General features: G+C 38.7%; 1 protein-coding gene across 6 annotated transcripts in view; it reads left to right on the top strand.

Annotated features, from left to right (window-relative positions):
• The window catches only part of FNIP2 (folliculin interacting protein 2), a 51,895-nt gene that overhangs the window by 2,512 nt on the left and 26,579 nt on the right, over positions 1-22,804 (top strand). For 2 of the 6 annotated variants that reach the window (XM_064449797.1, XM_064449794.1), the window contains exon 2: positions 20,037-20,163. In XM_064449797.1, coding sequence (XP_064305867.1) covers positions 20,037-20,163 — 127 coding nt within the window. Of the gene's footprint in view, positions 1-12,865; positions 13,199-13,284; positions 13,500-19,024; positions 19,100-20,036; positions 20,164-22,804 lie in introns of those variants that run through there. The other 4 variants (XM_064449793.1, XM_009505078.2, XM_064449792.1 and 1 more) reach the window with 4 other exon arrangements.

Raw genomic sequence — 22,804 nt, 5'->3', positions numbered from 1 at the left:
CCAAATGTTGGTGCTGCTTCTTCTTTTTGGCTCTGAAGAGAACAGCAAGCTACAAGGTCCAAGGGCTTACCAGGATGAAATGGTACAGCCTCAGAGAGAAAAAGAGACATGGTGCCTGTAGCTGAACATGGAACCACAGGAAATGGTTTCCTGGGTGCATGAGCATTAACATCTTAATTTGGATCGGGAGCGCTCTTTTAAAGAAAACCTCTCAATTGCCTCCACTTATTGCACTTTGGCTCACGTAGCCAAGTGGCTTCAGTGCGTAAACTGGATTCCTGTTGGACTGAATGAAATTAGAAAGTGTGCTCCAACCACTAATGGGCGTTCAGTCCCTTGGGACAGGCTACTGCTGGTCAAAAGTAAAACCCCAGAACACGTATAGTGTGGGTGTCAGGTCCTTAGCACCAATTAGTTCACTCTGTGGATCTAGCCCTGCACTACATGTTCATGTAAACACAACACTTACTTGCTGGGTGAGGAGAAAGTAAACATGAGGTATAGATGTTAATACAGAGCTATTAGGATAGTTGGACTTTCTACTGGCCTGTGCCTACCTTCAAAATAATGGAAGTACGAAGTGGTAGAAGGGTAGTAGGTAGAATTGTAGAATATCTTAATTCTTTCTTAAAAAGAGAAATTATAAACCAGCTGGAGAACAGATGGATATTAGTGACATGGTATTGTATTTGTGCTAAGCAGTTTTGTACACAGATCTTCAGCTTCTGGTTTCTATTCACTACCGCTTTTTGCTTCCCTTAACTAAAAATATCTGTATGTGTGCTTGTGTATATGTGCATATAATGCATGTGTAAAAATATACATCTATATATGCACACACCGCTTTTGACAGAGACATTTGGGTGACTAGTTCAATATATTTCTTCTTAGCCTCTAACACTGAGGAAATCCTAATTACTTTTTGTGTGAGAAATGTGTATTTATGTGGCTAAATTCCCCTAATATTTCATATCTCCTTATCAAATGCTACTTCCCTTACAAGGTTGATTTAGAGTACTTTGTACAGACTTCTGGAGTGCTACCAGGGTCAAGTGCGCAGCAGAATGGTAGCTATTACTGCAAAACCAGAGTATCCTACTCCCCATAAATCTTAAATTTTAGGGATTAAGTAGAGAGTATTTTATAAGCACATAGTGTCTCAAGATTGGAATGTCTCAAGTGCTAAGCATATATTTGAGTACAGTATTTGGGGATGGGTTTAAGGAGATGGATATGGGTTGCAGATAGTTTGATTGTACTTAAAATTTTAGCAATTCCCCTGTAATTGTGTTTACCTGATTCTAGAATGAGATTTCACGTTGGTGCTTTTCTGTACTTTTCAACATGAAAGATTGACGTTATCCTTAAACTGAGGGCTAAGGTTTCACACTAGTTTCAGTCTTTGTTAGGTTGGGGTTTTTTTGTTGGGGGGAAGGTGGGGGAGTGGGTTGTTGAAGTGCCTATATCCAGGAATCTAAGAATGAAAAGAAATGCTTTGGAGTTCTTCGAAGACTGTGCTTTCACTGCTGAGGGTGTAATTCTGCATCGCAACCTCTAACAAAATTTCTTTGATATTGGTATGTTTAGTGAAGGAATGTTATAAAACGGAATAATTTCATTTTCTGTGGATTCTATTAAAAAAAGTGTGTTATTTCAGCTGTGTCTGAAACTTGGAAACAGGCTGTTTCTTTAGCTTTAAGTATCAGCTGCTCCTTCTGGTGTCTATAATGGAGCGGATGTCATGTTTTAACTGCAGGATATCTATCTGGTAACAGTTTGTTAGCTTTGGTATATGAGATCATTTGTTTGGCAGCTGATACTAGTAATTCCTTTGGTCATAGCACTGAAATGCTGGGTGAGATCCTACTCGCTAAGCAGTATTTCACAGCATTTATTACCAGCCTGGCAATGTTCCACCTTCTGAAAAAGGAAAGAAAGTGGTAGTGAGCTTTGAGTCTTCTTGCATGTCAGTTTGTTATATCGTCGTTAAAATGAAACACTCCTTGCTAAATTCTTGCAGCCTAATTGGGTTTCTTCTGAGCTTCTTGCAGCTTGGTAGAGACATCCACACAGCAACACTGCTAATGAGCACCTGTGTACATCTTTATACATGGAAATACCATTAAATACCTATCTGGTTGTAAACCCTTCAAAAAGCATTTGGAAGAAAAATTACTGTTTTATATGCTGTAGGAAGGGAGATGCAGTCCAGGGCCAGATCTGAACTTGGGGGCAGGGAAGGTTAAAGAGAAAGTCTAAGCCACGTACCTCTTCACTGACAGCTGAAGGTGAGCCTTAAGGTGCAGTGTTATACTTGTGCTCTGGTATTAGCCTTTCCTTAGTAATGAGAGCTAAAGAATAACTTCTGCAGAAAGAGATTTATTACAGTCTCACTCAAGAAAACAGCTTAGGGAGGAAGTGATTGAAAGTATGGTCTTTTGACATGGAAACCTCACTTCCAGCCTGGGGCTGTTTGGAGGAAAACAAACAAACCCCAAGTCCTCCAACTTTGGAGCTTTGCAGGAACCAAGCCATTCTCCCTCTTAAGTTGTTTTGATTTCCCTTCCCCACACACTTCTGACACTGAACAACCTCTTTGTTTCCTTTAGCTTTGCTCTGAGACTGATTCTCTCTTAACATTGCAAGAAGACACTCCCTTATTTTTCTTTTTTTTTTTGCCACAGATGGCTAAAAAACTTTGTGGAAATGCATAAGCTACTGATGTTCTGAGAGGGGTGGATGTACCTTGGTTATTTAGTTTAATTCCATGAAAAAATGCATTCTTACCTGACTGATCAAATTGATTTTTGCCAGAGGGTTATCTTATTTCTGACTTACAAGTAACTTATCCCTGTGGCATGACCATGTCCTGTGTACCTGACTCTTAAACTGATGTGCAGTTGGATAGTAGGTGCTTGGTTCCTTACTCTTAGGGTACTTCTGCTGTTTATATGCCCAAAACTGGGTAGGTGAGTACTCTGCCACATACTGGTCTCAGTAGAAAGTGATTTAGGTAATAGTAGCAACAGAAAGCCTTGGAGCTACCTTCTCATGCCAGTAGCACAACTGAAAGCAGAATACACTACATTCTAAAGCAATAATGCTAATGGTGTAGGGGAATACTTGTCTGTTGATGTAAATGGATTGATGAGAGTGAGAAAACAGAGCTGCTAGGGGCTGAAAAATGCGGACATTCATTCATAAAAGCTGAATTCATAGAGAAACTTAAACTTTTAAAAAGCTGATGCAGAGCTTTATTGCCAATAGAGGCTGGCTTCATGAAAACTTATGTAAACTTTGTAACTTTTCTTACGTAAACTTAGTTGAAGTGGCAGAATAGCTTTATTAAAACTTGAGAAGAAAGGGAGATGGAAGAGGTTTGACAAAAAAAGTTGTAATCATTAGTCATCATGTCATCCCACTTTGACATTGTGGGATGTAGGTGTTACAGTGCATGGTAGTGGCCTTTTGCTGTAGCTTTGTTCTGAACAGTGACTAACAGTAGACCAAAAGCCCAGAGATGTGACAAAATAGCTGGGGTCAGAGGGACCACAAAATGGAGAAACTTTTTTCATGAAAGCAGTTTATATCTTGCTCTGGTGTTTCAGTAATATTGAAGCTGCTGAGGACTTCTTTTGCAAAGAGAATTCCTTGGATTAATACTGACTACATGTGCTACAAATAATGGTGACGTATCTGTTCCTTTAGGTATTCTTTCTGACACTAACAATTGTGTGCTTTCATCTGTAATCCACTTTGTACTTAAGTGATGTTCAGGGGTGGCTTCTGAGGAGAAGACTCAGTTTTAGAGCCCTGTGTTGTGTTTTATATTAGTCAACAGTTGTTTCTACTAAGTACACCCTTGATTAAGAGCACGCTGTCATCTTGCTTGCCACTTAGACAAAGCATTGTAAGAAGAATGTTCTCATGCTGTCCTAATTATCAGTATTTGCTATGTGAAGGTTTTCATGGGTATACTTCTTAAGCAAAAGATGAGGAATGCAATTCTGTAGGATGGTGGTTAACAGGCTTGCTAGAGAGAGTAAGTGAGAAAGGGTGGACTTTGAACTGGGTACTTCCTGTGTGAAGACAGCAGATGTCTCTGCACCTTTGCACTCTCACTTCCTGTGATAGTGTTAGATTACTACGGATCTAACAGGCATGGACATGGTTGTTCACCTTTACCTGCCATGAATCATCTCCCCTGTGTGTGCTCTGACTCCACTTCTTGATCTTTGGGTTCAGGTTCTTCTCCATTCTGCTTTATCCTTATCTTAACAGTGCTTCCTGCCTTTCTTGCCTCACTTCAGTTGCACTATTTGTACACATTTGTCACTCAAGTACTGTAGCAATGTCATGTTTTTATATGCAAGATTGAGGTCACAGGACAAACTTCAGCACAGACTGCAGGGCAAGGTGTTCTTCTGAGGCACTGAGAGGACTAGCTTAGGAGTTCCAGTTATAGTGTCAGTGCCTTCCCCACTTCAATTTGGGCAAGTATGGGTGCTTTTACATGACCAACAGCCAAAATATGTTTTGTCAGTCAACATGCTTCCTGGATATTGGTGAGATTCTTAGAATTGTACTGACAAATGGGCATGAGGGTTTTACGTCATGCTTGCTGCTGTTAAAATTGACTCATGGTTTTCCTTCCATAGATGGTGCTGAAGTGAAACTTGATCTGCCTGTGATGTAATTACTGAATCAGTATGGAGCTTTCTCTGCAGCATGTTCTCACCTCGATGCAATACGCTTCAACTTTTCTCCTCCAGGGTGCTCAGTGGAGTTTCACATGTGCTAATGAAATCAGCTGTATTAGGTTAACAATCTGACAATATTTATTTACTTTTCCAGTAGAGGTGCTAACAGGCTGAATTTGAGAGCCCTTTCAAATTAGAAATCTGAACACTTTACTGTAGTATAGTACTTTATATTTTATAATGAAGACAGGAAGTTTCTTACATAATAACTCTTAGTTTTTATTGTCCTTAAGTTTACTGACTTTTATGAAAGAAAACAGTGGCTGCAATGAGCTTGGTGCTCTGTATTTCTGTGCAGAGTCTTTCCACTGAATTCTGAATCCAGATATTACCCAACACCTGAAATTGCTCAGCTTTTGGGCCTGGGGTATGTGAATGCACAGCTCAGGGGTATAAACCCCAGTAGAGTATATCAGATGATGTTTTTGTAAAACCTCAGAGAAAATGATCTGCAAACTGTTGAATACATAGTTCTAAGCACATTATTCTCAAATTGTTATTCTTCCACTGAGCGTGGATAACTTTACAGAAATTAATATAACATTGTAATGTTAAAGCCCTCTCTGGTATGGAAAAGTTTTTTTTTAATATGCAACTGAAAGGAGTTAACTTATGTTAAGGCAAATTTTTGTGTCTGTCTTCTCTGTTTCTATGTGTGAACACATGAACTTATTACCGAACCGTTGAGTGCACGTGTCCATCTTTCCTTGCCTTTCCTTTCCTTTCATGTTCCCATAAAATGACCTTCTAATGTCTTCAAGTTTAACACTCTGCTCTCTAATTTGCACTCTAAGTTGTGCTTTTTAGGACAAAACTTACTCTAGGAAAGGTTGTGGGCCTTTTGTTTCTGAAGTCCTGGCTTGTTTAACATGACTGGGTTAAACAAGCTGGGCAGAGATCTCTTAAGCTGCTGGAAAGCAAGGTTGGTGACCTGTGGTGCAGGTACAAGGAAGAAGCGAGTTAGGTACAGAAACCATTTTGCCCAGCCATACAGCAGCAGGGTTAGTCTATGTGTTAAGGGTCTGGTCCTGGCAAATAGCTGCAGTGGTGCAAGATGCTACTTCCTTCTCCCATGCTGTGCTGAAATGGATTATTTGCTGGACGTTCATCAGTTCCACGGTGACATTGATAGACTAGAGAGTGGTGGAGCTCTCCTCAGTCATAGTTGTGTAAAGGTCAATGATATAACCATCTCTTGCAGTAGTATGTGTTAAGCTGTCAGACTTCATGCAGAAGTGGTTATGGAGGGCCCATATGTTCTAATCTGCAGCTGCATTAAGAGGGCTGGAATAAAGAGTTGGGAATTGGTATCCACTTCAGCTCGCTTAGCGGACAACTGTAGTGACATGCATCCGAGCGCTTACTTGATTTTGGCTTTTAGTCTGGAGGAAGGTTGCTCCCACATGGTAGCGGGTGGTAACATCTTCAGGAGTGCCAATCTCTGCCTTAGCAACTGTTAAAAGAGTTTCTAAATAACATCAAGTTAAAGGGTTGGAAAAATTAACCCTCTCTGATTATAACGACATTTGACATCTGTCTGTAGCATACTTACTAAGCCCTGAAACCTTTTCACATAGGAGTCCAAGTTCTGGAGTGTGTGAGTAACACACGATGACTTCAGTATTTGGGAGACTCGAGGATGTCAGTCATCCACTGTGGACTAGATCAGAGTATGGTTTAGTTCAGAAGCAATTCAGGTACTAAATGTCTTGCGTTCACAACTTCCTGTGTGCAGTCTTACAGACAGGAGTATGTTTGGGAATGCTTTTGAATGGACCCAGGAAAATAGTGCACATTTGAAAACTAGCTTTTTCTGTTTATCACTTTATGGTGGGACTTGGTGACTGGAAAATGCCTATGTATAGTTGGACTGTGTAATGAGTATGGGGTAGATATGCAATGGAGAGGCAAATGAGAAGAGAACACTCTTTTGTAGTGGACATGGGTTTTTCAGAACAATCAGTTAATGAACCTGGGTATACCTTAATGCTACATCTGCTGGTTCTCTTTGTTTTTAAGCAGAAAACAGCTGAGTGGAATTTCAAAGATGACTTGAACCTCTGACTTAAACTTTGATTACTGCTTAAAGAAATAATTGTATATCTGTATTGAAATGTAGTGTTGCTGTGTGAACTGGAAATCTGATAGAAACAGTGGCTTTTCACTTGCATTACTGAAGCACTAAAATCTGGCTAGGGTATAGACTTCATTAGATTTGTATCCTTGGGCCCTGTTTTGACTAGGAAAGAAAGGGAGAGTTTTGTTTGGTTTTTTTTATGAAGTTGTCCTGAATCTGTAATTAAGGCGGCTGACTGACATTTTAGAAATTATGGTTTATTTTTATCACTGCCTCTTCAATGAGTGAAGCATTTTTCCTATTGCATGACAAGGTTGTGCTTTGCTTTTTCTTGTGTGTTTATTTTGTGGGGGGTGAGGTTGGGGGCTGGTGGTTGGTTGGGTTTTTTTGGTCCAGATAAAGTCATGATTGACAGACTGCTGCTTGCCAGCCAAATGTTGGCATGTTACCAGGTGTGGTCAACTAATTACTTATCAACTTGGCTGTATAAACTTTTAAGTCTGATATAATAGCAGTATTTTTCAGAAAATGTTTAGGATCCCATGTAAGTAGTTAGAGCAGTTGGCCTGCTTTAAGCAAGAGGCTCTTTCATAACTTAATGACTATTTATACATGCAAAGTCCTACGCAATTGGTCGTAAACAGAATGTAACTCCCTTGCATAGTGTCTTGCAGTAAGTTTAGGTTTGCCCATGCCAGTCAGCTGCAGGACTGTGGTTTGTGTAGTTTTGTGTGTAGTCTTTTTTGTTGAGAAGGTGTTATGGTATGAGTGATCTAGCTAACCTGATCTTCTGTATGGGGTCCTAAGATGTGGCTCCTCCTTCCCTTTCCAGTGACACTTGAAAATAAATGTATGTAAGACTTAAAGATTCAGTGCCAGTTACCGGAAAGCTACCTTCAATGCTATCTACAGGAGGGTTGAGGAAAGTGTTTTGGATGGAATACACAAATTATCATAACAACAAGAGGAGCAAAACATATTTTTGGCTATAACTGGTGAAAAATGCCAGAGCTGACGTTATATCCGTCCATGTTATCACTCCATTCAATCTAAGTCAGGATTTCCTGGCATTCATCTAGACAGAGGCGATGGACTTTGCTGTTCATGCTGTAACAACTATTGGGTGATCAAGCATGGCTTCTTGTGTATGTGTTCTTTCCCATATCCTTGCCAGTTAGGTAAATCAATAAATTTTCATAAATATTCAATTTACTTAAGTTTTTTTCATTCCTTTCCTGATTATTGCAGACTGACTTTTCAGATGCAGTCTCTATTTTAAAAGAATCAGAAACCATCTTGCTCTTAAAACAGTTTAACATAACCAATTACAGAGGGTTTACTAATATTATGTTAGCTGATCGAAAAAACCGGGCTGTTTCAGCTCTCAGTGCTGCTAGAGAGCCACATCTGATATCTTTGATTTCATATACTATGAATTTGGGAGGATGTACCTAGAACCACGTAACTTTTGATTTTTTTAAAGTGAAATCGTACTGCTGAACATGCACCTTTTTGGTTAGTTGAAGCTGATCCCTTCTGAATCAGTTTTCCTTGGAAGAACTGCATGGGGTCCCTGGGTAGTGTTTGCCTCTAGCCCTGCTTGGGTGCCTTCTCTTGTGCGGTGGGTGTTCAGAACAGGCATGAGGAGGGCATTTGCAATGCTTTCTGTGCCCCTGGAGGGAGTACCCTAAACTTATTCGCTTGTAAAGTTTGCAAAAGAATATCACATCCTCTGAAGTTTACAAAGCCTTCTTGTAAATGTAACCTTTTCATAGCAGAAGTGGGGGAAACTTGTAATGAACTTGTTTCTTTTACTATGTGGGTGTTTTTAGTGACTTTGAGTGAAGGTGTTTGTTTTAGCAAAAGGAGTTTTTTTTCCGCTAACTAGAAAAAATAGGGGGTGTGGAGAGAGATGTTGAACACCAAACAATGTTGTTCCTATTGTTGTATCAGTTGGCATTAAGATGTATTTATTTATGTCTAATAAATAATAATGTTTTAGTAATGTTTTTTGTTTTCGAAGGAGTAGTTTCAGAATATGAACAGAGGCTTGAAAGCTGCATACAGACTTTCATATGAAATAATAAAAAAATTTAAAAGGGCTTTACAGAAGAGGGAGAAGGAACAGGAAAGAGCAGGCGACCAAACCCATGCCTCAGGATACCACCCCTAAGGTGTGGTGGTGATGTCTGTGCTGGCCTGTTCATTTATGTAGGTGATACTAAGGTCTGAGATCTGTCAGTACTTTCATACAGTGTTGAAATGCAACAAGAGCTGGTACAGTGTTATAAATACCAGATTCTGCCTTGTGTTACTGCTCAAAATTCTCCTTCAGATGTGTGATGTGTAGTTCTTCCTTCTGTTCAGGAGAAGGTGGGGAAAGGCAGGGGCAGTAAAGCTGGTAGGATAAGAGATTTCTATTCATCTCATTTTCTGGCAGAGGCAGTTCTCAGACGTGCCTTGGCAGTGTCTGTATTTAGTAGCTGTGTTCCTGGACGCTGGCCCAGTCACATGGCGCTGCTGGAACAAGTGACATGGGATGATGCATTAGCTGGGACCCAGGGCTGCGAGCTGGAGGAGGTGGGGCAGCCTGCGCCCTGGTGCTCAGCAGAGACGCTGGACCGAGCACTGCTTGCTCCTGCCCAGCTGCTGCTGTTTGGCCCAGCCTGTTTGGCTCCAGTGAAAGCTGGAAGTTGGTTGCTGGAGGTGCCTTTAAAAAGATAAACAGGGGGGGTGGGAACCATAACCAAACTCTAAAGAGTGTTAAATTAACAACTAAACCTTCATTTCTTTGAAATGATAAAAGTGAATACTGTGAAACAACTTCTGCAAAATATGTGACTTAATTTAAAACATCTGATGTCTCCTAGCTGTTAGAAGCTCTGGGGGTTGGAGGGGAAAGTGGGATGGAAGGGTGAAAGTTGATTAAGCAAGGCTTTCTGTACCAAGGAAAGGACTAGGTGATGGCTCTAGGGTGCTAACCTTGCATACTTTACCTTTCTTTGTTTAAAGCCCTAGTTTAACAAAAATAAACACACTTTTCTTAATGGTAAAACATAATTAAATATATGCACTTTTTCATGCAATTACAAGTCCTGAGCTCTTTGCTAATGAGGAATTCCATTTCTGGGGCTAGCAACTGAGAGCCCTGTCTCTATGCTGTTTATGGTACTACTTTAAATACATTGTTCTTGTTGGGGTTTTGTTTGATCAGGGTTTTTTTTTTATTTTACATTATCACTGAGACACTATGAAACGTAGCTCCCAAACTTCTGACTTGTAGATAAGCTAATGAACAGCGAAGCCAAACTTACGAAAGTTGGCTGAGTTGTGAAACACTGGTTTAATAGGCTGTTCTTGATGTTTGTGGAAAGCTGATGTATGCAATTTATGGTGACTTTAACTTGTATAGGTCTGTTTGTTATCCTGTATCAGGTGTGTGTGGTTTTCGTGGTCATTTTTTTGTGTGTGCATGTGATGTATTGCTTTCTAACAACAAAGATGAAAAATCTTTCCAACCTTGCAAAAATCCAGTATATTCCCCTCCCCTAAGCAGGGAGTCTTTGGAATTCTAACTTTTCAGTGAACCAATATATCCAATGTTGTTTTGCTTTTCATATAGTAACATATAGAATTATCTTAAAAGTAACCTTTCTGTACAGTAATCTGATATTGAGAACTTTATTTTTTTTCCACCAGAACTCTTTCTACAGGAAACAGAGAGAAGTGCTGCAAATGACATGTTCCTTCACTTGTTGCATGACTAATCTGCAATGTATCTTGCCTAACTTGTGTGAAACTAGTAACTATGTATCATGCTTGAACAAGGTGGTTCATCTGAGGTTAATAGTGCTTTACCATATTAGGACTACTTTAAATCATTGTGAAAAAAAATGTGGTGTGGCATTGGCACAACTGTTCCATATCTGAAGTTTTAAGAAGAGGGCGAGCAATGCAGGCTAAATACTTCAAACTGGGAGGGAGGAAGGGAACCCACATCTTCTACATAAGCTATTGAACAGACTAAAAGAGGGGAATTAATCATCAAGCAATCAAAAAAAGATTCCACTTCACCTTTAAACATGTGTTTTGGCACTCATCCTGAATGTCTGGGTTGTAGGCATTTTATGTGTATCAGTTTTGCTAAGTGTATGTTTTGCAAAAACAAATGCTCACTGAAACAGCAGGTATGATTCAAACTTTCTGTTTTCCTACACTTCTCTAGCCTGCTTCTAAGAGCTGTTTGGAAAACAAAACCTTACGGGGGGGCTCTGCAAATATTCTGTTAGATTTGAAAACAGTGCTTAAGTTTTAGTGGACAGCTATAAGTTCTACAGAAAATTATTCTTAATTAATAACTCCATTGTATATATGTCCTCTTTCCCCCACCCCCAAATTTTCTTGCTAAAGTATTACCTTGAGTTGAGATCATTTAGGCAATTGTCTCACAATGAAGGACAGGAAATGACCTACAAACAGAGCAGGTGACATGCTGTCATATAGCCTAGAAAAAGAGTGATTAAACTCTGCTTCCCAGAGGATTATATCTAGAGAGAAGGACACTTTCTTCCATTTTCTGTTTTATCTACTCCTTGGACTCAGGGTGCTTTCCATGTGTGGGTTTGCGTTTCTTTCAGAAACTGTTCTGTGGATTTTTGGTGGTAATTCCCCAGGTATTTTGGGATTTATAGTATTCTGCAGATGACTTAATCTACAGATGAGGTAGTATTGTAAAGCATGTCTATTCAGGGAGCTTATAGGAGTTCCTAGTTCTAGTCTCCGATGTGAGTCCAATATTGTGGTCATTTAACTGAATGTTTCAGAACTTTGGTTTGTTTTTTGTTTGGGGAAAATACAGGACAGAAATGAACACTATGAGTTGCTGATCTTATTCTAAGTGTAGGAACCTGGCCATCAGTTGCTTGTTTCATTCACACTTCAAAGGTGACTAGGAACACTGATATTTAAAGTAGTTCTCGATGAGGTGAAGGCTAGGAGTTGCCCTCTCCTAGGTGGCTTGAATAACTTGAGAACAGGCCAAAGCTTTTCACTTGTTTCTGTCACTTGGGAGGAGGAGTAATTGTGATGTAGTACTTGTCACTGCTTTGGGAATTGAAACTGGGATTTTATTTTTTTTATTGCTATAGGCTTCCCTCTGAAACTGAGCAAGCTGTTGAACCTAACCTTGCTCTAGTTTTCAGTTTGACTTTTGCCCAGTGTTAGAGGTTGGGGTTTACTGAGATTACAAAATCCTTTTAAGAAGGGTGCTGTGCTATTTTGCAGGTAGCATGTAGTGCTGGGTTTTGAAATCTTACTGTGTTTTCTAATTCTACTGATGTATTTTTGGGTGACCATTAGTGAAGTTGTTTTCCCTTTTTAATCTGGAAGGGAACCAGCACTATGGCTGTTATCTTATAAAATGTCTAAAACTTCACTGATGGGGAGGGGGAGCTAGGTAAGACATGAATTATGAACAGACATGTGTGGATAATAATGGGGAAGAGGACTTCATTCTGCAGTAGAATTACCTGAGCCTGAACAAAACATTTGTTTCCTTCATCTGTTTAAAAACTTAAATTTCCTTGGTCAGAGGTGTTTTATTAGAATCAGTACTGCTATTAAGTTGTTTCAATAGGCACATGACTACAAATTCTCATCAATCAGCTTGATGTCTGTGGCAAACTTTTTTGGTGGTTGTTTTCCCTTCTACTTAAAAAAGCTTTTTCAAAGTAGTAGCTTCAGATTCTCGGCCAAGAGTAAATGCTATTTGTCCTTAAAAGTAGAAGCATTACAGTGCAGAATATCTAGTGTGTTTCTTGGTATTGGTCATTTTTTAAAGTGATAACCATATGGCAATGATGACAGATTCTTATTTGCTCCAAAGCTATATGAGGTTGCTAGGGGTTGTCAGATGACACTTGCTCACATGAGAACCATTAACAGGGTGTTGTAGGCAGTGTTAGAACAACCTTGCAACTAAGGGCGAGTCACTGCAAAAGCAACTATGCCTTTTTTTTTAAGAGGCCATATGGTTCAGTCTTGTGACTACATAATTGCCAGCTACCTAATCACATACCAGGAAACAAACATAGTTAAAGTCAATATTAGCTGTTGTATCTGCTACAGCTTTGCACCAGGCTTGGTAGGAAAAACTCTAAGAGCAGCAAGAGCAAGTCTACGATGGCTTCTGAAACTTGAAAGTCATGTCTACTCCTCTGTCTGGAATAATTGCAGCAGTACCTTAGCTACAGCTGTCTTTCTGCATTAATGGCTTATAGAATATATGAAGATCTCTTTGCCTTTTTTTCCCCTACCAGGAAATTCAGCAGACTGTGTTCCTGTATAGGGAAGAAAGCCGATGGTAAATTACCATCGTTAATGGTTGATCTTTAGTAAAGAAATCTGCTTGAGGCTGTATTTCTTCAGCGGATATTTCGTTTCTTTGAGGGAGCTTTACAAGAGGATTTGAAGCAAAAGAAAATGTGTGGGGGTACACCAAAAGCTACAAATGGCACAGGGGCACAAATAGAAAGAGCAAGAAACAACGACGTACCACTTGGAAATAATCTCTCTTGTACCAAATTGGATGAAAGGGTTAGAAAATCTTTGAAAGACCAAAGTGTCAGCTGTGTGAGCAAAGTGAATAGACTGGTGCAAAACAGGTATGCATGTAACTTCTTTGAAATATATATATGATTTTTGACAAAGAATGGATATTTTTAGTTTTAGAATTATGTGCCTGAAAGGCTTTCTTGTAAATAATTGGGAAAGTTCTATTAGAAGCATATTCTTGCTGATGATGGTGACTGCTGCTCCAGAATGTCTTCCCTGTGTTTGAAACTGAATCTGCATTCTGGACTCTGATGTGTAAAATTTATGTATATGCAATATGAGGCATGAAGGATAATTGCCTTTCTAGTTAAGGTTAAATAATCTTCCTTCTTTCTAGCTTTCTAATTAGTTTTCCCCTCTTTTTTGCTGCTTCTCGTGTTAGTGGGTCAAATAGTAATAGTTTGCAGAGCAGGCTGGGGAGAATGCTGTGAAGTGGGGGAGGAATGGAGAGGGGAATCTTCTGTTTTACTTGTAAATGACCTCTAGATCAAGCATTACATCAAAGTAATCTGGAGTACAAATAGTGTTTCTTTGACTTCTTTGTGGTGTCTTTCAGGTGTGTGCCAGCATGTCTCCAATGTCTGAGTCTCTACTGCTACGTAGCTGTTGAAAATATGGTTCAGGGCAACTTTTCCCAAATCTAACACCCTTAGGTGTTACAATAAGTGTTCTACAGTCAAGATTGCTGATCTAAGAAGCAGAAAAATATAGGTAGATATATAGGTATATAGATATGTTTCAGCCTTTTTATTTCCCTAGCCTATAGCTGTTGCACTGAAGTAGTGAGTGGTTAGTCACTTTCAAAAATGTTTTAAGGTCAGCTTAAGCAGTTTTCGAATATAAATAAATAGGTCACGATTTAGTTATTGCATGCATGCAGGCTGATTATTATAAAGGTGAACCAAAAGCTTTTTTTGCAAAGATCAGGGTTTGGAGATCTATATTAACTGAAAATACTGATTCAGGGCAGAATGGGGCAAACTTCTTGTGGCTTTTTTCCAGAAACAAATGAATCTGCTTTCCTCTAAGGAAGAGAGATCTCCTTGCCTCCATGTCTCGTATCTGTAATGGAAGAAATGTTGAACAAGCCAAAAGAAAGTAGCTTTATATGCCAATGTAAGGAAAAATAAGCAAACTCAAGTGTAATATGGAATCTGTGGAGAAAACTTGCCAGGATATTTGTAAGCAGTTCCAAATATGTGGCTTTCTTTATAAAACACTATGGATTTTTTTTTGTTTTGTTTTTATCTTTAACAGACCTGGTTTTCATGTTGTATGAAAGTAGACAGCTTGGTTTTATTTATTTTGACTTGAAGATGATATTTATTAGTTATAGCATCTTCCAGATGCAGGAAAGATCGGCTCTGAAGGTGAGGCCAGATAAATTGAGCTGTTCAAACAGAGTGCTGATGCTGAAGGGAGTAATCACATTGCTTCTTCTTCCTTTCCTTTCTGGCATTATGCTCTTGTCCTTTTTACCCTTGTGCTGGCCTTGGCCTTTCCAATCCTTCTGGAACTGGCTCCCCTTAGGGAGTCAGGTCAGCTCACTAAGCAGGCAGAAAACTGACTTGGGAACAAGAAAACCTGATTAACATTCTAAGTAGCCTCAATACTAAATTGAAGTATATAGGGAATGTTTTCTTTGTGCCCTTTCCTAAAGGTATATAGCTCCATGGATGAAGTGAGTTAGTATAACTCATGCTGCCACCAAGAGGTGGAGGTTCCATTGCCTCCTACTTCCTTTTTTCCAGCTCTGTTCCTGGTCCACTTCCATTTGCTGGGACAGAATGCTGCTGCTGCAGAGAATTTGGTTAGTTTACAGAAGGGTCCAGCAACTACCAGAGCAAACATGAGTAACAGGAAGGGGCTTTTTTTGTGGTCAAATAAGAAAACATTATGTTCAGTCAAAATAGCCATATTTAACCTGAAATATGAGCATCCACACAAGCTCTTATTAATTCAGCTAATTTTTAAGAAGGTGCAGGACCTGGCATAACGCATTACTTTTTAAGCCAAAGTGAAACATTTCAATTAGCTGTCACTCTCTTCACTTCCTTACCTTTCTAGGGTGTAATGTTATCAGAAGACTATTTTATTGTTTTGCAGTACACTGACTCTCAGGTGGCTTAAAAAAAAACCCTACTATAACTCACTTTATTTGTAACACTTGATTTATAAGTCACTTAGCAATATGTATTCCTTCAGCACAGATCCTTTGCCATCCTGTTTATTAAGTAGTTCTTAAACAGGAATCGAACCTGTAATGTCTGTTTTGTATAAGCAGAATGGGAAAATTTTTATATAACAGGGTTAAGGTAAATGATGTTTCAGTTAATAGTTAGTAAAACTTACTTTTGAAGGCTTTTTTTTAAGCTGACTGAAAGAATCCAAACCTACTGATTTTAGTACATTTATTCTTGCTAAATCTTCCTAAGAAATATGAAGCTTACCTTGGGAATTACATAGTTTTGTTATCAGAAGTAAAACTTTCAGTAGTAGGTACATAGGCAAAACTCCTTGTATTATAACTCTCACGTAACTTCCTTCAGTATTTGCATATGGCTGGGTAAGCTATTTTATACAGAAACAGATTAAAAGGAAAGAATAAACAGTGTGCCAGTTTATATTTTACCAAAAGAGGATAAGGAGAACAACTGAGTCTTGAGACATGAAGTAGGAGAGTTTCAGGAGTGGTGGTGAAGACCTAAAAGGGCACTTTTGATATGAATAAACACTTGTATTTGTTATATTTGGACATGGAGTAGCCTGTTAGAATCTCATAATGTGGTGCAGCTGGCAAATAAGGGGTTTTTTGTAAGTGTGGTGAGGGTTTGCTTTCTAGCCCAAAAGTGGAAGAATTATTTGTTACAGAATTGTCAATGAAAAATAGAAAATTCAACATAATGTGCAAATTCTGATGCGAGCTTTTCACATAACACTTTCAGGATCTTCTCTTTCCCCATCCTCTGCCGATCTCCCTCAAATGCATTGTGAGGGTTTTTTTTGTTGCCTTGAAGTTAACATTAGTTCATATTTTGCTCTTGGAAGGGGAAGGGAAAGAGTCTGTTACCTCCTTCACTTTATTTTTGGAGGATAGAAATATATATCCCTTGGCCCAACTTGGTGGTTGAAATTGATTAATGAATTTACAAATAATTGGGCAAGGTGAACCTCTATGCATATAGATTGCCTATGAGCATAGGGGCCTTTTTCCTTTGGGAAAAACAAGCTAAAATATTTTTGTCTATTTTGGGTATTTTGGTCTTGCCCTTTAGAAACAACTGATAGAAGAGTGAAATATTTTTTTTCTTAGTTAAACCCTTAAGCTATTACTTTCTAACATCTAAAGGAATGTTAAGCTATGCAATGCAGAAGTATGTTGGGTTTTTTAAGAGCTGATATTTTGTGTAAGAATCTTATTTCTCTTTCAAAAACTATATGCGAAGAAGAAACAAAAAGTGCATGCCTTTCAGTATTGCTAGATAATAAGCTGATATGAGTAATGAATTGCTTGGGGCTTGGGTTTTTACACATCTGAAAACGGAGCTGACCAATGAGTCTGTGTGCTGTCTGTATTCTTCAACACTGTTTTTAAGCAATGGTTGAATACTTGTGCTGTCCCTGGTCTGGGGGCTGTATGTTATATAAGTTGGCTTAAACAATACAGAGTGGAAGTACTGTAAGCACTCTGCTCATCAGCTTTTGACGGGGGAAAAACATCCTGGTCATCTGACTAGTCTTGGGCTTGGTGCTAGATTCCCCATTGAAGTAATGAGACTATGGTTTATGTGCCTGTATAACTCGCTTGTAGATAGGCTTGATCTTATCAAATGAGGTTTTGGTAGGATGGATCTCTTCTGTAATGGGTAATTCAAAGCCTGAAATCAAAAACTTCATTAAAACATGTTTGATATTGGGTTAGTACTGTAAGAAGCATTATCTGAAGTTTCTTCCTCAGATTTGTTCTGTTAGTCACACAAAGTTCTGTACAATAGATTTTATGTAACTTCTTAGCTTGTTGCTGTCTGGTACTAGAATCTGTTTGAAGTCCTGAAAGTTTGCAGCAATCATTAATTCTAGCATGCTGTGCGGAAAAACCACCTCAGTAGGCTGTTAAATTGGCTTCTACTTCAGTGTTTGTTATAAAACCCAGTTCACATCTTATGCAGAAGTTGGCACCACACAAACAATATGAAGTTTACTTTAGTGCATAATGTGGGAGTTCACCTGTTCATAAGGAAACCTAAATTCATGCAAGAGAAGTGTTGAGCATTCTTTTTAGCATCAGTTGGCAGACGCAGGGCTGGATTGGCTCAATATGTGCCTGAAATGAGTCTTTCACAGTTTAGACTTGCAGTCCTGTGGTCTGAACTACAGGTCCTGGTGTGCCAACCCTGAGATAAATAAGGCTTTGCACTTGCACACAATTTAAATTAAGGCCATAGTGATGTACCTTCTTGTTGTTAAAAGGAGAGAAGACCTGTGGTCTTTCTAGGAAAGCAGCATAGTTACTTCAGGTATTGTCTGTGGCAGAAAGTGTGTAAGTAAATAGGTAGCTGTATAACTGAAGAGGTATCAGAGTATCTGGTGCTGAAGAGCATCAGATTCATGTGGCAGACTAGAATGAAGTCTATTGATGGCTCTGACTTCTCTTGCGTTCTGTGTAACTGGATTTTGTAATAGCATTGCACAGGCGGTGGGCTGAGAAACTAGTAACAGAATTTTAAAACAGATGGTGTAGTTGCAGCTTTCTGTATGTATGAGGTGTGTAGGATCTTTGTTGGGCAACTGTCAACAATGGTATCAGGTCTGATCTCATGCAGGTTAACTTAATGCTGTGACTCCCTTCGAAAGGGAAGGTTTGAAAAGAAATCTGCCTAGCACTGCTAGCATTTTGGAGGCAACGTGTTACAAGCACATCAACAAGTTTCCTTACTGTTGATGGCAAAACAGCCTTTAGCATTGTTCCATGATATGGCTTTGATGTGTACTGGACCCTTGTATATTATGTACATAGAGTATACTTGTATCAGACTACCTTACAGTGGAGATAAGTATCTGGCTTATTCTGTGCCAAGGTATTTAAAAATAGAATAAAACCTTCCAGATGGATGGGGTCTTTCAGCTTTGAAAAAGGTGCCTATTTAGGCTTATTTTTAATTTTAGCTACATAGAAAGGGGAGTTGATCTCTGGAATGCAAGAAGCACCAAAAAGAAATTAATCTGGCTTTACTTGTAATGATTTTAAATTTGCAAGTCTCTGTGCTTCTAAAGCAGTTGCCCATGGTTACCTTACTGACTTTAGCAGGAGTTGATGGTGTTTACCTCACCATTAATTTATGGTTGTTAACAGAGCATTGAATAAAAGACATAGCTTCAGAAATTCTTGTCTTTCAGCTCTATAGAGTTTTTGTGCACTTCTCTCAATTCTTCCCTTTATTGTAGGGCATAGTTTGGTAAAATTCCTAAATAAAACACCCTTTTGGGTGGGAGATCAGTGTAGCCTTGACTGAAGTCTGTTATGCAATTTGTTACGTTGACAACTATTAATAACAGTTGTACTCTTACCCCCTAGATGCGGTCCATCCAGGTCAAGGATGAGGCAATGTGACTGAGCACCAGTGCTTGTGTGGCACTGCTTTATGCAATAGTAGGTTTTTTCCATTAATTCCAGTTTGCCAGCTACATAACATGGAAAGCGTTTTCTGTAGCTGACCCTGAGGCCAAGCAAACCTTCGTGCTCCAACGTGCAGACTGAGTCCTTTTGGAATTAGGAAATTCTCTTGCCATCACAGCCATGATCAGCTGTGCTCCTCAGCCTCCTGAGGTAGCACAAAGAGGCAAGTCACGTGCCTTGGTATATCTCTGAGGAACAGGCAGATTCTGGATTGAGTTACTTTGCTTCAAGTTGAATGTCAGTGATATCTTGGTTTCATCTACTAAATGAGTTTCATTGTAGTTGGAAATGAAGTCTCCATAATCCGATTGCTCTGTAAACCCTGAAACATCTCAGAAAAGAAAGGGGAAAAATAATGGAACAACATAAACCTTGTCTTTCAATTACAAGAAATAAAGGTCAGGAAAATCATAAGTTCTATTGGCAGGAATAGGTCAAAAGGAACTGGGTTTGTGTTTAGAGAAGGTTGAGGGAGAATGTAAGCCTTGCGCTTGTGAAAGGCTGTAGTACAGAGGATGGTAATCCATTGCTCTTTATTACCACTGAGAGCATTGCGCAAAGTAGTACAGCTACCTTGCAATAAGGATGACCCAGGCTGTGTATGGAGAAGGAAGTAAATTTAAGAGTAGTTAAGTCCTGTAGCAGCTTGCTGAGACAGTTTTGCGTTCCCTTTCCAGAAAAATTTTGAAGAAAGGATGGATGAAATTTGGTCTGGCTGTGCCTGCTTGTGTATCAGTGACGTTGGGCTTAGATGCTCCTTTGAGTTCCTTTTTGGTCCGAGTTCTGTGATTACAGCCTGATTCTTGTAGATGCTGAGTAAAAGATGTGTTAGCCAAATACCTGTTTCTTCACTTAAATAAGCCTGGAAAGTAAGCACACTATTTTAACATCTTGTGTTTATAATCTGCAGCTGGTCCTCTTCAGAGTTTGACTTGAATGAAATCCGCCTGATAGTTTACCAAGACTGTGAGAGGAGAGGCAGACAGGTCTTATTTGATTCCAAAGCAGTCCGCAAAATTGATGAAGCTGTGGTTCAGGTATGAAATGCTAATTTTGCTTTTGTCCTACTGCTCTTTTGTTTCCCTTCCCAAAAGCAGGATTTTTAATATGACAGTGTCAATTTCTTAATCTTACTTGTGATCTTCCTCTTGATCTTGATTTGGTGATAGCTGCAACAAAAGTGTGTTAGATTCCAAAAAGCCTATGAAGGCATATCTCTTATTTGGTAGTTACAATATGGTACGGAAACTTAGAGCTGATTTGCTTTCAAGCAAAGCAATCTAATACCTTTAAACTGAGGATTTCCTTATCCTTTTTAATGTTGACTGGGATTGCTTTTTGTTGTTAGCCCTGGTTGTGCAGTCCCATTGTTCCAGTGATGTCTAGTATGTCTCTAAATGTGCTTGTCTTCCTTTTGATGTTCAGATTAGGGAAGCTGTTGGCTTTATGTGAATTAAAACAACTCCACTTTGGCTGGCCATGCGGTAACGTGTAAGGCAGACGTATGGCAATATATGGCCACATAAGTTTTGGTGATACGCATAGAAACAGGAGTAGATACTGTCAAGATGCAAATTCTTTGTGCTGCTCTCCAGGCACACAAACTTAAGTGATTTTTAAGACAAGTAAAACAATAGCATTTTCTGTTTTGTGGTCATCTTGGGTTTTTTCTACTTAGTTCTGTTTCTTTTATATATTGAATTATTTCAATTTTTTGTTTGTTTTGAAGCCTTTGTTAAAACTAGTAGCTTCAGCCTGTCAGACTAGCATGTTTTTTTGTAGAATCACTAAATAGTTGTGACTTGTAGAAATTACTTATGGAGATGCTTAAAAAACCAGCAATCTCTTTTTCAGTCACACTGCAAGTATGCCATTGTGCCAAATCAGTAAGACTGATGAGCATCATCAGCTTATGACTGATCATCTCCTTAAGAGGGTAAATGGGTCAGACTGGTCTGTTAATCTTGTTCCCTGCCTTCCCCCAATCAAGGACATTACTTTGTATCTTAAAGTCAGTTTAAAACACACAGCATGTGAGGAAGAAATGTATTTCTGGATTCATTTGAATATGCAAAGTTAATATTTACCTGCTTAAACTAAAGGCAAGAAAGTGTGTGTGTGTGTACTGTTAATCTATCCATTTTCCTGAAACACAGTAAAGCTTATTCCCATTGATTATTCAAATACATTGTCTGTCTTTCAAGTATGCAAGAAATGTACCTGGGGGTACTAGCAGGTCTGTATTCCATTTAACCATGTGTTTAACATACTGCATTTCTTTTCAGTGTTACTAATCTAATCTCCAATTCTTTCTGCAGATGGTGTGTATCAGAGCACTTCCATTACACATTTTGTGTCAATAGCTTGTTAAACACGTGGCTACTGACACTGGTGCATTTTGAAACCCCTAATGACAGTCACATTAGGATTAGATAAGCAATAGCACATCAATACTGTGCCAGGAAAAACTGCACAAAAGGAGTGCAAATGTAGGATAAAATACAGGAGTCCAGGATGTTACTCTTTTTTTAACTTGCTAGTAGCCTTATTTTTAAATCGGTAAATGAGCTGTGCCAGCACTGTAGTTTAAACTCAACTTTTAAAGAAATGACAGATCATCTATTCCATTTTTCTTGGCTTGCTCTTCCTTTTTCTTCTGCATCTTTGCTTTTGCCTATTTTATAACCTTGTCATTGTGACTTGAGTATTCTGAAACTTAATACAATTACTGCACTGTAGTATTCAAAGTGTTTGTCTTAAAAATCAGTCATGTGGAATATTGGATTCTACTTTTATTTCCATTTAATTTCCTGTTTATCGTTTCTTGTCTTGCTGAGCCTAAAATATGTGATGTAAATTTGGCTATGGCCACTTTTTACTAGTATCTAGGTTGTTGTTATCTCTTTTTGCCTGCTTGCTTGTTTTTTTTAAAAAGTCAACAAGGTACATGTAGATAGTTTTAAAAAAAATTTAGTTGATCTCTGCCAATGCATGTTCCCAATGAGGTAAACCGTGCTGGCTCAAAATGAGACTTAGAAAAATACACGTCATTCCCATGTGCACCAAATGAATTAATGTTTACATTAATATACATTGAATATATAAAGAGTGTGAGATAAAACTGCTTGCAAAGTCTTAGAAAGCTTCATTGCTGCAAGGTTACAGTTCTGCTCCCTTCATATAAATAATTTCAAGTGCATGTGAGAAGTAAGTTTGAAATAATGTGGCCCTTTTAACTGACAGTTAAACTCATTGGGTTTTGTTCAAGAAAACTGTATTAAATGCAGCTTGTCTTATGAAACGTGTACAAATAACATTAATGTAATCAGTATCTTAGACTTCCTTTACACCTTTTTGATCTGTTCTAAGATGTTGTTAAAACATAGCGGCTTGAGAGTACACTTTCAAATAAACAGACATCTGGGTTTAAGCATTCATTTGCTTGCCTTTTTTCTTAGCACAACTCCTTTATAGGTTTATCAAATAGGTTTTTATAGCCTGATAGTTCTCCCAAATTATGCATTATTTACCCTTTGTTTTTGCTGGCTGTATCTGTTGGGGAGCAAAAGTTATGTGCAATTTCAATGATTAATTGTGTAAATGATTACAGAAATTGGTTTGTAAGCAACCCATAAGCAGAGATTTTATTTACATAAAATTTGGCAAATTTTACACAGA

The sequence above is a fragment of the Phalacrocorax carbo genome, chromosome 4, assembly GCF_963921805.1.
Source record: "Phalacrocorax carbo chromosome 4, bPhaCar2.1, whole genome shotgun sequence".
NCBI lineage: Eukaryota > Metazoa > Chordata > Aves > Suliformes > Phalacrocoracidae > Phalacrocorax > Phalacrocorax carbo.
Note: the sequence above shows the minus strand (reverse complement) of the source record. Positions and strands in the feature narration are given on the sequence as shown.